Below are 14,327 nucleotides of genomic sequence, written 5' to 3'. Positions count from 1 at the left end.
ACACCGGACCTGTTGCAGGGTCCAGCCTTTGGCGGTGGGAGCTGGGAGCTGGAGCAAGAAGTCGCTTCCCCTGCCTGTGCCTGCACCCGCTTTCCAAATTCCGTCCGCCGGGACTTTGTCCATGTCCTTCCCTGCGCCCGTGCTCAGGGGCGTGGGCCCTGGGGGACCCAGAGCCTCTTTTTTAGGCTGCAGGGATGGTCAGGAGGGCTGGGTGAGCAGGGGCTGGGTGAGCAGCACCATCACCCAACCCCGCGCTCTGGCCGGAGGGGCTGTGTCGGGGCTCTGCCACTGGGCACCCAGGCTCCTGCTCCAGTGGGTGGGTGTTAATTGCAGCTGGTGGGTGACGTCCAGCCCACCTGCAGCCCAACGGAGAGGAGGGGGAGAGGATCCGATCCTCCCTGGCCCCAGCAACCCTCCTGCTCCCTTTCTCACCTCTCCCGACCCCACCAACGCCTGGGCTCGGGTGCAGGCAGGAGCACCGGAAGGAAAACATGGGGCGGTTCCGATGCATGTTTTTTATTGACCTTTTTAAAAAAAAAAGAGTTGTTTTAAGACAGTTGTGTGCAGAAATACCCATGTACGCAGAGGCTGCGGGCGAAGCCACCCGCCTGCTCCTAGCCCTGGTGTCTCCCAGCGATGGGTGCTCCATCAGGCACCGCGTGATGAAGGTACCTGTGCCAGGTGGGCAGCCTGGGCACCCCCTCCCTGCCCGTAGCCTCTGCCTACATCTCCTCTATGTACAGTACAGTGGTGCTCCCCGCTGCCGGGCCCGCAGCGTGCTCCTCGGGTGGGCGGCCGCTCCGCCAGAGCAACAGAAGTGGTCACGAGTCCTAGCGGGACAGCTTAAATAAAAAATAATTATAATAATAACAATTAAAAACAAAAAAAAAAGGGGGGGGTAGGGGAAGGAAGTTAGCCAAAAAAAATACTGTCAGGGCAGCAAGGAGCTGCGAGCGCATCCTTTGCTGGATGCCGGCACCGTACTGCCGGCGGGTTTGGTACCCGGGTTTGGTACCCGGCATCACCGCTCGCCCCGTGATTGTCTGGCCTGGCCCTGCTCAGCTGGGACAGGAGCTGGTCCAGCCTAGTCGTACTGGGTTTGGCCTCCCCGGCCACTGGCGCGGTGGCCTGGGTGCGTCCCTGTCTCTCCCTGCAGCACTCCCAGCCCGGCGCGAGGAGGGACGCAGGTACGGCTGCCGATAAACCAGCCGAGCCCCTGCTGCCGGCGCGGGCACAGCCCGGCGTAGCCGACAGGACGTGGTCAAGGCACTCATTGTTGCTCGTGGTTTTGTGGGGTTTATTTTTCTTCCCCTAGAAAAAAAAACAACCCAGGAAGGTGGAGACCAGGGCTCGCTGCAACCTGCCTCCGCGTCCCGGAGAGCGAGGCCGGCCGTGGCGGTCGCACCGAGGTGGCACCGCTTCTACCAAAACCCACCACAAAACTCAGGGGTTTAACGCCCTGCGGCCAGAAAAGATGAATTTCCCCAGCCCAGGGGATGCTTGGTGCCTGCTTCAGGTGACCCAAACCCTCGTGTTTCATGATTGCAGAGAGAAACCTCAAAAAAAAAAAAAAGCCAAGAAAACCCTGAAAAACAACCAAACCAAAGCAGAGAAACAGGTAAGAGGCCACTACAGAAAAGCCAGATACAAAAGGGTAAAAAAAAACCAACTCTCCAAGCCCAAAAAACCCCTGTGGTGATTGTTCCTCAAAGAACTATTGCGCCCAGGCGGTGTGGGCAGGGGCTCCGGCCCCGCAGCCCTCAGCCCAGTCTTGGCACCGTGGGGCTTGTGATGTGAGGGTCCCTCTCAGGGGGACCTTTTCCATGATTGCCTCTTTCTTGAGCTTTCCAGCATCTCCTAAAAAAAAAAAAAAGCAAGCCCCACCCGCCTGATTGACCCAAAGAAAGTGGTTTTAATCCCACCTCTGGGGAGGCAGATCCCTCCTGCAGCTCCCCGTCCCATGCCCCGGGGACCCTGAGGGCACCAGCCTGGTGTAAACCAAGCCCCGCTCTCCCAAACGGAGCAAAGACTTTGGGATTTCAGCTTCTCCCCAGAGCTGGCTGTTCATAGCAACGCAAAAGCAAAAGCACGGGTCATTCACTCACTAAAGCTATCTCTAATCTGTTTTTTTCCCAAAGGGAAATCTCGGCTCCTTCCCTGCAGCGGGGCCGGACCCGCTGCCGCATCCCACAGCATCCCGCGTCCCTCGAGCATCCTCGGGCTGGCGGGACGGGGCTGCTGCTCCTGTGGTTCCTTAGCTGCCTTTGCACAGTCGCCTCTAAAATCCATCCTCCCCATCCCCAGGTGGAGCAGCGGGGATGCCCAGCCCCAAAGCTGGGGTTCCTCTCCAGCCCCCAGCGGAGCGTCGCCGATGGTTGGCTTCCCCTGTGTGCTTGTGACCACGCCGGGACCTGCTTGTGTGCCGGGAGCCTTCCCCGAGGGAGCGATGGCGGAGGCTGCTCCAGGTGAGTAAAATAAAAAAACATCAAAATAAAGGAAGAAGCCGCTGGTTCCACTGGCGAGGCTGTGCTGCCGGGGCGGGGGGAGCCGAGCCCTCGCTGCCACAGCTCCCTCGGCCCGCACGCGGGGCTCGGGTGCTCCCCAAAGTCACCCGGCTTTAGGGGGATTTGTTTTTTTTTTTGTCCCGTTTTAAAAAGAGCAGCATTTGGTTTGACTGTGAAGAGGCGCGAGGCGGACGCCCCCGCCGCCCCGGCCGTCGCTGATTGTGTTTACAAATCCTTTCTCAGCTGAGTTTCTTAATAATAATAATAATATAATAATAATAAAAAAAAGCAAAAAGTCTCCTTTAGCTCTGAACCTGATTGGCTGCCGGAGGCACCGCATCTCGCCAGGGGCAGCTCCGTGGGCCGCGCTGCCCACCCGGCGCTCATCGCTGCGGAGACCCTCGCCCTCTGCCCCCCGGGGCGGCCGGAGGAGGAGGTGCAGCCCCTCAGTTCCCCCGATAAACCTCGATCTTGCTGGTTTTGGCCAGCATGTCGATGATGTGCGCCTCGAAGTCGGCGTCGTGCACCCCTGTCTTGCGGAACTCCCCGGCGTAGCGGTTGTTCTCCCAGTAGTGGTGCCAGTTGCCCCGGCTGTCGGCGCCAAACCCAAAGACGTTCACCTGCAGCGGTGAGGAGGGGGGTGAGCCAGCCCTGACCCCCACCACCGGGCTGGGCAACCCCTCAGCCGAGCACCCACCGCGCTGCCGGGGGGGATCTGGCACCATACACCCATCTGCACAGCCTTCCCACCGTCCAAGGGTGCCCACCACCGTGGTGTTAGGCAACGAGAGCGAATGAAACCGCTGCGGTTGGACCCAAAGAAGCCACCTCCCTCCTTCACCCTGCAAGGCTCAGGATCCCAGCACACCCATCCCATGCCAGCCGGCACCCCGCAGCCCACCCGGGACCCCCCGAGGAGCTGTCACCCACCTCATCGCAGACGTGGAGGGCGAAGAAGAGCACCAGCATGCCGGTGGAGGGGTAGCGCCCGTGGTGCTCCGTCCAGCGGTCGTGGATGTACTTGAAGAAGGCAGGGTTGTAGATCTGCACCTGGGAGGGAAGGGTTGGGGTTAGCATCGGAGCCCCCGGCCACGCTCCCTTCGGCATCGGCACCCCACGAAGGAGCTCCAAGACGTGTGGGGACCGTGGAGGAAGATGAGGTGACGGGGCCGCGGCCAAAGGGATGCTCATCGCAGCGGTGGGGACCAGCCCACTCACCTTTTCTTTGTCCACCCGCAGAAAAGGCTTCACGGGCGCGTACGTGCTGGGAAAAAAAGCGGAGAGGTAGGTGGGCTCCCGGGGGTCCTGCACCCCCCGACCCCAGATCGAGCTGCCAAGGGACAGGCGCTGGGGGATGCTCCGGCAGGGAGGAACCCCCGAATCCCCACCGCTGCCAGGGGAGCTGCCCCCGCGGCAGGAGAGCGGCCAGCCCAGTGCCACCGGTGCCCGCCGGGTACTTACAACCTGATCTGGCCGGTGGAGAGGGCACTGGCGATCCAGAGCAGGTCCAGGGTTTTGAAGGGCACCAGCACGAAGCTGACATTGGCAGGCAGGTTCTTGGCACTCTCGGGGTACATGAAGTGGTGCGTGGTCCGACCGCCCACATCGCCCTCGAAACCCACCGTGGGCGCCTGGTTCATCCTGTGGAGAGAACGGGGAAGGTGGCACCCCCCTCCCAGCCACCCTGTCCCTTGCAGATGACACGGGTGTCCCCCGTGAGCTCTTGAGGAGCTGAGGGTCCCACCCCCCCAGCCAGCCCAGGGGAGGTGGCAGGGCTGGACCTGCTCTCACCCATCCCAGCACCCAGTGGGACCCATGATGGGCTCCTTGACCAAGCAACTGAAGCCAGGCTGTGGTCATGGCATCCAGCACGGGGACAACCGCCCGGCACCTCCCGAGAGATGCTGCTGCGGTGCAGAGCGGGCGCTCAGCATCCACCAGTGCCGCCAGCTCCGCCCCGTGCCTCTACGCTGCCCGCGGGGCTGAGCTGGGCAGGCAGTGCCCCTGCCCTCACCGCATGACGAAGTCGTGCCCGTCGATCTCCGGCCCGTAACCGGAGCCGCGCAGGTTGCCCGAGTTGCCGACGACGGCACAGCGGCGGCAGCGGCGCGGGTCGTGGGAGCGGTAGGGATCCTCGCCCGGCACGATCTGGAAGAGCTTGCTCAGGACCTCGTGGGTGTTGTGGGACTTGAACTGGGGCTGCAGCATCTGCGGGGGGGCGAGAAGGAGGGTGGGGGGCATCAGCCGTGACGATGGCTGATGTCCCTGTGCCAGAGCACACGCTGGGAGACCCGTGGCAGGGGGGGGCACCCGTCCCTTCGCTCACCATCCACCACCGCTGGACGTCAGGCGGCAGGTCCATGTTCTCCTTGGTCCATACCGGGGAGATGGCGCCGTCGTAGCGCCCGTCAAACCAGGCGGCGGCCCCGGGCTCCTCGGCGGGGCAGCGGCGGCAGGCGCAGCCCCGCGGGTACGGCCCCCCTTTGCTGAGCCGCTGCATGCCGGCGTAGCCGGGCACCAGCTTCACGCGGTGGATGCCGCCCAGCCCGCCGGGGTCCAGGTAGGCGATGCTGTGGTGGGAGTAGGTGAAGAGGAGGGACATGACGAAGACGAGCAGGAAGGCGGTCGAGAGGAAGCAGAAGCGCAACGAGCACTTCATGGTCGGCGGGCGGCGGAGCCGGGGAGGGCGCCCGCTCCGGCATAGGGCTGGGGCATAGGGCGCGGGGTGGCGTCAGCCGGGCGGCGAGGCTCCCTGCGGGACGAGGGCTTCGTGTCACCGCGGCGGTGGGGTGGGGGACGCAGGGCCCCCCCAACGTGCCACCGTGCCAGGCTCCTACCTGCCGGGCTGCAGCTTTCCATCCGCGTGGTCCGGCCGTGGCGAGGACCCCGGTGGCTCCACGTGCCGGGCAGAGAGCACCCGCCCCCGGCCGCGGAGGTCCAGCACGGCTCGGCACACCGGCCTCAGCCGCGGCACCGCGCCTCGGCGGCTCCTCCGGGCCCCGGCCCCGGCTGGCTCTTGGCTGTGACAGTTCTCATCGTTCCCGGGCTGTAGCTGATCCGCTGGCACGCTGGCTCGGGGACACAGCTGTGACAGTACCAGCCTGGAATGGGAAGGAGGGGACGGGGGGTTAAGGGATGGCAACACGCATGGCAGAGCTGGGGGGGCTGCACGGAGCAGGAGGAGGGTGCTGGGGGCTGAGGAGTTTGTTTGTTCCCCATCGAGCTTTGCAAAACACCACCCAGCCTGTCCCCAGCGTGAGGCTGCATGAGATGAGCTGCAGCTCGTCTCCCAAAGGGGTGCCGGCATCGTCTTGTCCACGCCAGCTCCTCGCCAGCAGCGCCGGGGCAGCTCCTGGCCGTGCTCTCCCCTGTCTCTGCCAGACAAAGGCTCAGCCATGAACTCGCCTCCGACGCCGAGCAAGCAGCTCCTTTCTCGAGGCTCAATCCTCCTCCTCCATCCAACCACAAGCAGCCCCTCCAAAACCCTCGTCACCAGCTGAGACAGCCGGGAAACAGCCGTTTCGCAGCCCGACGGGGGCCCCGGGTACCGACGCCGGCGGCTGTCCCCACCCCACGTGGCAGCGTCCCTCGGGGAAGGTCACCCGCTCGCTCGTGATCCCGGTGGGTAAAAATAGCTGGGGCAGAGGTGCTGGCGCCTGCGCCTGGGGAGGGACGGGAGGAGCGGCCGAGCCCCCCGAGCCGGGGCGGCAAAGCCAGACCCCCCTCCTCAGCCAAAAAAAGAACAAAAAAGGGCTGAAAAAATCCCCTTTTAGCAGCCGCTGAGCTGGGGCAGGATCCATCAACCCGTGGGGACAGAGATGTGACAGCCCTCAGGGCTTTTTGGGGAGGGGGATGCCAGGGCAGGACCCCCCCAAAGCCAAACCCTGCAGCAGCATCGCCTGGCAGCTCAGCCCTGGCCCCAATTAGCCCAGCGCTGAGGCCGGCAGCGCTAATTAGGAGCTGGCAGGCACCGGGATGCCTCTTCCCTACAAAAAAACATCCTCCGGAAGACGCCGGCTTTCTTGCCGGGGGTGGAGGCTGCCGAGCCCCCCCTGAAAAAGCTCCTTGCCGGGATGGGGGGAGACCTGATCATGGGCCAAAAAAAACCCACCCGCACTGCCGGGCACGGCCGGCTCCTGCCCCAGTCATTAACCCACTGTCCAAGATTTGTCCAAACGACAACTGCTTTTAAAGGGAAGAGGCAGAGAAACGGGTGCACGTCCCAGCTGTGGTTGTTGGCCGAGTCTTTCTTTTTTCCCAGCTCGGGGAGGGGATTTAATCCACCCCCACAGCACATGCATGGCCGGCGAGCCGCTGCACTGAGTTTCTTGGGTTGCTGCCAGCGGAAAAAGCAGGGGTGGTTGTTAAAGGGAGGGTTTGCATCTCGGGGAGTTTGGGATAAAGCCAATAAAAAGCCATAAACACCCCCCCCCCAAGATGCACAACGAGTTTTGGAGGTAAAAGGTGATTTTGGGGCTCTTTTTAGCCACAGCGTGGCCAAACAGATGGGCTGATCCCCCTTCCCCTGCTCCTGCCGCTCTCTGTCCCATGGGGCTTCTTAAAGGCTGAAGGAAATCCGCTATCACGTGCCCACGGTATTTTAGTTCCCGGTGAAATGCGGGGGGGGCGGAAAAATCCCTTTCCGGCTCCCCAGCCCAGCCCCGTCGGCATCTGGAGCATGTTTTGTAGGGCCCCATCCCAGGGCACCCCAGAGCTGCCCCGACCGCAGGCGGGGAGAACCCCCATCCTCCAGCCCCACTCCCACGCGTTAGAGCAGCCTGAAACACCGACAGCTCCTTTGAGTCATCCCTTTCCTCGCAGGGGCTGGATCCACCCGCGAGGTCCGTACAGAGCCCAGCACCCCGAGTACCCCAGCGTTAACCATTCCCACCCCGCCAGCTCCCAACATCAACCCCATCCTGCCTCCGCCACATAAAACCTCACCAGCCAGGGGCATGGCAGGGGCTCTTTGCACCAGGGTTTGATGTTTCTTTCTTAAAATAACAGGGGATTTGGGGATTTCTTCTGCGGTGAGCGAGCCTGGCAACTCAGCGATGCCATTAAATACCCTCCCGCTCCCAAATTCCTCCCCTGCTCTCCTTAATCGCCTCCTAAAGACTCATCAAACACGAGTTTCTCTTTGATTGCACGAGATAACGAAGCGAGGCTATTAAAAGGTCCTGGCAAATTGCTCCACTGCTTTTACAGTCGGATGGTTTCTCTGATCACATAATCTTTCATTTCAGCATGTCAGATCTTTAATTTCAGGACGAACGCCGGAGCGACGTGACCCACAGCCCCAGGGCCTGGAGGATGCCTCCCCCTTCCCCGTCGGCCCTAAGGCTGCCAGGCACATCCCCACCGGGCTTTTTTTTTGGTCTTATTGGATTTGTTTACTCATTTCTAAGATATTCTGAGGTTGTTGGCACCGATTTCCTTGCTGGTAAGTGACAGGGTGGGTGCAGGAAGGAGCTGTCACCGGGAGATGGGATGTCCCCTCTCTCGGGGCAGGGAGAGGAGGGGAGCAGAGGAGCAGAAGGCAGCGCTGGCCACGCCAGCTGCCGCTTCTCCTGGGGATGCTGGGGCTGAAAATTCCCCTGGGACTTCCCAGGAAACGTGTGTCTTGGTGTCCAGGTGCCACCCATCCCATGGCCCCCGTGCAGGGACATCACCTCTGCCACCACCGAGTCACTGAGCATCTTTGCAGGTGGAGGAAGCACCCAGGGACTTCCCCCCACCCTGGACCAGCATCCCTCCTGCTGTCAAGGGTGGGAAAATGAGATCTAGGGTTTTTTTTTTTTCCTTTCAACAGGGAAGTGAGTGGATGTGAGTTGAGTCTTCCCATACCTCCTTCAGAAAGAAACGCCCAGTGGTGATGTGTCCTTGTTTCAGACCTGGCTTCAGTGAGCAGGATTAGTATAAAAATTCATAAAACCACTCAAATTTGCTTTTTTTTCCAGGCTGCAGCCCCTGCTTTAGCTGGGGAGCGTGCGATGAGCGCGGCCATCAGCTCGCTGCTCCAGAGGGGGATGGCGAGGGGGATCTGCCAGGGGCAGCGCCGGAGGGGACGATGCTCCCGTCCTTCGGCATCACTCGGCTTCCAAAGCCAAACCGAGAGCTGGCGAGAAAAGCACGGTTAATTAGGGTGGTCCTTCCCTGCACCACCCACGTGGAGGGATCGGATTCTGCCCTGGGAGCAGGGAGTGAAACCGGCGTCGGTCTAAGGGTGCCGTGAGGGATCGACGGCTGGACACCGGGTATCAACAGGAGAAGCCAATTCCATGGGTTAAGCCACCGCCACACCTCGACAGCAGCGAGGACCCTGGTAACTTATTCCTCATCTTTTTAATTAATCATACTCTTATCAGCCAGCTCAATCAGCTAATGGAGCTGAGTTAATTGGGTTTCCCATGCTTTAAACCCTCCTCGCACCCCTGGCTGGCAATGGCAGCGATCTCAGCGTTTCCTCGTGCCTGCATCCCGAGGAGTTATTTTGGGCTCATCCCTCAGCGCCGGGACGGGGCCAGGGAAGAGCGCGGGAGGCCAAATCCCCGGCGCGGAGCTGGGATGGAGCCAGCCACCGCCGAGGCCGATCCCTTATGGGATCTGGGGGCGCAGGGGAGGTCCCAGCAGTGGGAACGCTCCGAAAGGGATGCTCCCAGCCTTGCAGGGACGGGTCCAGCAGCACTGCAAGCCCCTCGGCTCGACCGCAGCACCCCGTGGGCACCCGCTCCATCCCGAGCACCCTGTGCTGCCCGAGGGGGCAATGTTGGGTGTGGGGGCTTTGGCTGCGGAGCCCACCTGGCCATCCTTCCCCCTCCACCACCCCAAAACACACGCTGGCAGAAGCAGCCGAGGCAGCCGGCCACCCCCACGGCTCACATGCCTGGACTCATCGGGACAGGCGAGCCACGTGCGCCAGCCCACACAGCTGATGCCCCCGTCCCCAGCACGGGATGCTGCTCGGCCATCTGCCAGCACCGCTTCCCCCCGGAGCCCCCAGCTCTCCCCGGGCTGCCGCAGGGAAAACGGGACCCCCTGTGCCTGCGCTCCAGAGGGGCTGATAAGCCCAAGGCCACGCTCGCTGCGTGGCCTCATCGCTCCTGGCTCCCTGCGCCGGCAGCAGCAGCCACATCCCCGAGGCAGGACAGGCGAGGAGGGGGAGGGGGACTCGCCGCTCAGCCTCATACAGAGGGGACACTGCTCCCCGGCCTGGAGAGCTGGTCAGAGCGGAGGGGCAGACCCAGCCGTGCTGCCCTGCACCCCCAGGCACCCACCCCAGAGCCCCCAGTTTGCACCAACTGCCCCAGCCACTGGGTTGGGTGCCACCAGGTCAGGTACCACCAGGTTTGGTACCACCAAGCCACCAGCTCGGGTACCACCAGGTCAGGTACCACCGGCTTGGGTCCCACCAAGCCACTGGGTTGGGTCCCACTGGGTTGGGTCTCACCAAGCCACCAGGTTGGGTCCCACTGGGTTGGGTACCACCAAGCCGGCTCCCACCACACAGCTGGGCTTGGGGCTGGCTAGCAGGCAGGGTGCTGGCCAGCCCCCGGCAGAGCAGAGAAGGCAGACCCCGGTGCTCACCACCCTTTGCCACCTCCTCATCTCCCCCGTACCCCCCGCAGCACCTCACGCAAAGCCCCCAGGCCCCGCGAGGAGCCGGCCACCCGCTGCTGGCCACGTTTCCAGCTTGTCCTCCCACAGCCGCAGGCTGGGGTCAGCGGGGTCTGCCCAGTCCGTGCCCCCCTCCCCGCCTGCCACAGCAGGGCTGCACCCCACAAACACCCCCAAATCGGTCTCCTGCCATCCTCAGCCGCCTGCAAGGACATGGCTGTACCGCAAACAGGCACGATCCCCAGGAAGGGCAGGGCCCCCGGCTCACCCACCATCACCGGCACCCCGTGAGCCACCGGCAGCACCCCCATCAGCACCCCCAGCCTCCCCATCAGCACCCCAAGCTTCACCATCAGCACCCCCAGCCTCCCCCCCAGCACCCCAAGCTTCCCCACCAGCACCCCCAGCCTCCCCATTAGCTGCTGCAGCCCCCCCAGAGGGAACTGCTCCCCCTCCACGACCACGGCTCGGTTTACCAGCCCGCACCCGTTAGGTTCACGCTCGATACCTCACCGGGAAAATATGCGCAGGAGCGCAGGACGGGCGGACGTGCGCCGGGGAGGCGCCGCCGGCCGTGGCCCTTTGCCCGGGGAAGGCGAGCAGGGGCGCGGGGCCCCCCTGCGCCTCGCTATCCCCCTCCCCGGGGCTCGGCAGCACTGAGGATGGGAGGTGGTGGAAACCCAAAGGCTTTCGAGGGTTGGTTGATGGGTGCTGTGACCCAAAGCCCCCCCGTTTGCTCCCCCAGGACACAGCCTGAGCAGAGAACTGCCAACTCAGTGCACGCTGCAGGGCAGCCCGGTAAAACCGCGCGGGGTTTGCTCCGCTTGCGGGCGGTGCCGAGAGGCCACTGAACTCGTTAGGGGAAATTGCACCGATGAGATTTGATCGCAGGGATCTTGCGAAACGCTCCCCAGGTTGAAGGTCATCGATCCCAGCACAGCCCAGTCACTGCCAGGGACTCCCAGTAAACATAAAATCAGAGCAGCTCCACCGACGAGGGAACCCGACTTCTCCTCCCCGCTAGCTGGGGCTCCGCTCGGACCCTTAGGGTGAAGGGGGAGCATTTGCATTTTCCTAATTAGCCCAATTACCGCTGGGGACACGGTGGCACCTGGCACGCAGTGACTGCGGCTTGCTCTGGTTTCCTGAGAGCGACTGTTGTGGGGGTTATTTTAGAGCCCTGTCACTGAACGACATTAATTGGGTTTCCAATTAATTCAATTTTCATCCAGTAAGAAAAAAAATTAAGCTCCATATATCACACATGCATAAATATACATATATAAATTGTTTATATATATTCACCGCTCACCCACGGGTGGCTTTGGGGGTATCTTTGGGAACTTTGCTGTGGAGCCAGGGCCCAAATCTTTTGCATTCTGTGGAAGAGCTTTTGGGAGATGCCAGCACAGAGCGATGCGCGGTGCCCCGCGCCCGCCGCGGAGCCCGGCAGGGCGGGCAGAGGAGGCTCCCAGCCTCTCCCGCCGCATCCCGAGCCCCCCGGGGACCGGTGCGCGCCCATAAATCACAGCTCGTTGAGAAGCACCGAAGCCGCTGGAGAGCAATTAGCAATTTTGCAAGAATTAAATGCAACGGGAGGAGATGAAAGCCATCAAACCGCCGGCGTGGGCCAAGGCGGGCGGAGGAAAGCATCGCGCCCTCGGTGCCGCCGGAGCCTTTCGCCGGAAAGCGGCAGTTTGGAGCTTGTTTGGGCATGAAAATCCAAGCGTGAGTCGGTTCCCCCGGCGTGCGGCTGCCGGGGCTCTCCCTGCCTGCTCAGCTCCGGCGTGGGCGGGCGAGCGGAGGGCGGCTCGTCGCTCCCGAGAACCGCCATGAGCTCCTCGGAGGAGAGGGGAACGCTGGCGACGGGCAGCCGCCGCGGGCAGCGGGGCCACTGCCACGTGGGGACAGAGGCAGGGGACACGCGTGGCTGGGGAGGGGGCGACGGCAGCCAAGGCAGCCCCGCCAGCCCCAACGCTGCGGATGCAACATCTGGCTCCGATAAACGGGGCAGAAAAAAGGGAAACCAAGGCCAAAGCGCTGAGCAACTTCCCGTCCCCGCTCACCGCCCTGGCCGGGACGCTGCCGGCGCTGCCGCTCGGGGTGGTGAGGGGTACGGGGGAGCCCCTGGACCCTCTCCCGGTGGGGGACCCCCAGATAATGGGGGGGCAAAGCTGCCTCCGCCAGCTCGGAGCCCACCCACCTTCCCGGAGGGCAGCTCAGCACGTTTTGGGGTTATTTGGTTTCACCCAGCCTTGTTTTTCGCTCGTTGGCAGCGAGAGGGGACGTGGCCCTTCCTCCAGTCCAAGCCCACCCCCAAAAATCCTCCTGCCGGGCCGGGGAGCCCTCACTCTGGGGAAATATTGGGGAGCTTTGCAATAAGTGCTCTGGCTCTGCAGCTGGCACCCGAGCAAAACCTCGCCCTGCCCCTGCGCCGGCAGCACCCGAGCCCCCGCGTGCGTGGGGACCCCTTCCATCGCCAGGCCCTAAAAGCCGGGCTCCAGCAGCCGTGCCACGGCCAGGGAAACACCCCGCAACACCGGGAAACACCCCGCGACGCCGGGACAACACCCTGCAACACCGGGACAGACGCACAGCCCGGCAGGTTGGACGCCAATGGGATCCCCCGCCAGCGCCCGCACTGGCACAGACGCAGGCAAGGGACATTTCCCTTCTCGGTGACACAGTTTCCTACCCTGTCCCCAGGGATGTGCCGTGTTTGTGAAACCCTGCCTGCCACTACCCAGGCAAGGGACACTGCGTGGCACCCGGCCATGTGTCACACCGCTGCCGAGGGACCTGACACACACACTGGCACCGGTGGGGACGGGGGGCTCCAGCTGACACCCACACCCCTGGGCACCCCGCAGCCAGCCCTCTCATCCTGTCCCCTCTGCGGCCCCCCCAGCTCTGCCCTCAGCATCCCCTTGGGGTCTGCGCCCCGTGGCAACAGCCCAGGGCACACGGCTGGAGGGGGCAGCCCCAGCCCCAGCACCCTGCCAGGGGCCAGTGCACCCTCCCTGGGGGCGACCGCATCCTCCCCGGGCAGCACCCTGGGGCTGCAACCCCAGGGCTGTGGCTAGTGCACCCTCCCTGGGGCTAACACCCCTGGACCGGGGCCAGCACCCTGGGCCAGCACATCCTACCAGGGCCAGAACCCCAGGACCGGGGCCAGCACCCGGGGCCACCACATCCTCCCAGGGCCATCACATCCTCCTGGGGGCCAGAACCCCAGGACTGGGGCCACCACATCCTCCCGGGGCCATCACATCCTCCTGGGGGCCAGCGCATCCTCCCAGGGGCCAGAACCCCAGGATGGGGGCCAGCACCCCGGGGTCCGTGCACATCCTTTTGGGGTCAGAACCCCAGAACCGGCGCCAGCACCTGGGGCCAGCACCCCGGGGCTGAATACCGTGCATCCTGGGTGCAGACTCCCCGAGGCCAGCACCCAGTACCGGGACCAGCACCCAGGACCGGGGCCAGCACCGGGGACCAGCGCATCCTCCCGGGACCAGCACACCCTCCCGGGGCCATCGTGTCCTCCCGGGGCCAGCACCCCGGGGCTGAACCCAGTCCATCCCGGGTGCATGCTGCCCGAGGCCAGCACCCATCACCGGGACCAGCACCCAGCACCGGGGCAGCTCCCGCCCAGCCTCCCCCCAGCCGCATCCCGCGATTCCCCCCCCCACTCCGGGCCCGTCCCCCCGAGCCCGTCCGTGCCCGCATCCCCCCGGCCCGGGCCCGCTCCCCGCCGCGGTACCTGGCTCGGCTCCGACATGGCCGCGCCGCCGGGCCCCGCCGCCCCCCGCGCCGCGCCGCGCCCTCCGCGCCGTGCGGGGCCGGGCCGTGCCGTGCCGTGCGGGGCGGGGGGGCCGGGCCCGGCAGCCTGGGAGATGTAGTCCTCGGCCGCCTGCCACCCGGCGGGGCTTGTGGGACTTGTAGGAGGCGAGCGGGGCCGCGCCGAGCCCACCCGGCGCACCGGTATCTCCGGTATCTACCCCGGTACCCAGCCCGGGACATCGGCGTCCCCGGTACCCATCCCCCGGTACCCGCTGGGCGCATCGGCATCCCCCGGTACCCACCCCGGTACCTCACCCCAGTGCTCACCCCGGCGTACCGGCACCCCCGGTACCCACATCAGTACCCACCGCGGTACATCCCCCAGTACCCACCCCGGCACATCGGCATCCCCCGGTACCCACTGGG

At 64.2% G+C, this 14,327-nt stretch overlaps 1 protein-coding gene across 4 annotated transcripts; it reads right to left on the bottom strand.

Annotated features, from left to right (window-relative positions):
- Nucleotides 1-500: 500 nt before the first annotated feature.
- On the bottom strand, nucleotides 501-13,945 carry ST3GAL2 (ST3 beta-galactoside alpha-2,3-sialyltransferase 2). Of its 4 annotated transcripts, none has more exons than XM_068411332.1 (8): nucleotides 13,882-13,945; nucleotides 5,342-5,605; nucleotides 4,831-5,256; nucleotides 4,519-4,712; nucleotides 3,966-4,145; nucleotides 3,723-3,768; nucleotides 3,435-3,554; nucleotides 501-3,124 (listed from the first exon to the last, which is right to left on the bottom strand). In XM_068411332.1, the coding sequence occupies exons 3-8, from the start codon at nucleotides 5,161-5,163 to the stop codon at nucleotides 2,951-2,953; spliced, it is 1,047 nt and encodes a 348-aa protein (XP_068267433.1). In that variant the 5' UTR covers nucleotides 5,164-5,256; nucleotides 5,342-5,605; nucleotides 13,882-13,945; the 3' UTR covers nucleotides 501-2,950. The 4 variants fall into 4 exon arrangements, with proteins under 4 accessions (XP_068267433.1, XP_068267434.1, XP_068267435.1 ...); XM_068411333.1 differs by lacking the exon at nucleotides 13,882-13,945 and adding an exon at nucleotides 10,608-10,817; XM_068411334.1 differs by lacking the exon at nucleotides 13,882-13,945 and adding an exon at nucleotides 10,635-10,817.
- Nucleotides 13,946-14,327: the final 382 nt, after the last annotated feature.

The sequence above is a fragment of the Nyctibius grandis genome, chromosome 12, assembly GCF_013368605.1.
Source record: "Nyctibius grandis isolate bNycGra1 chromosome 12, bNycGra1.pri, whole genome shotgun sequence".
Taxonomy (NCBI): Eukaryota; Metazoa; Chordata; class Aves; order Nyctibiiformes; family Nyctibiidae; genus Nyctibius; species Nyctibius grandis.
Note: the sequence above shows the minus strand (reverse complement) of the source record. Positions and strands in the feature narration are given on the sequence as shown.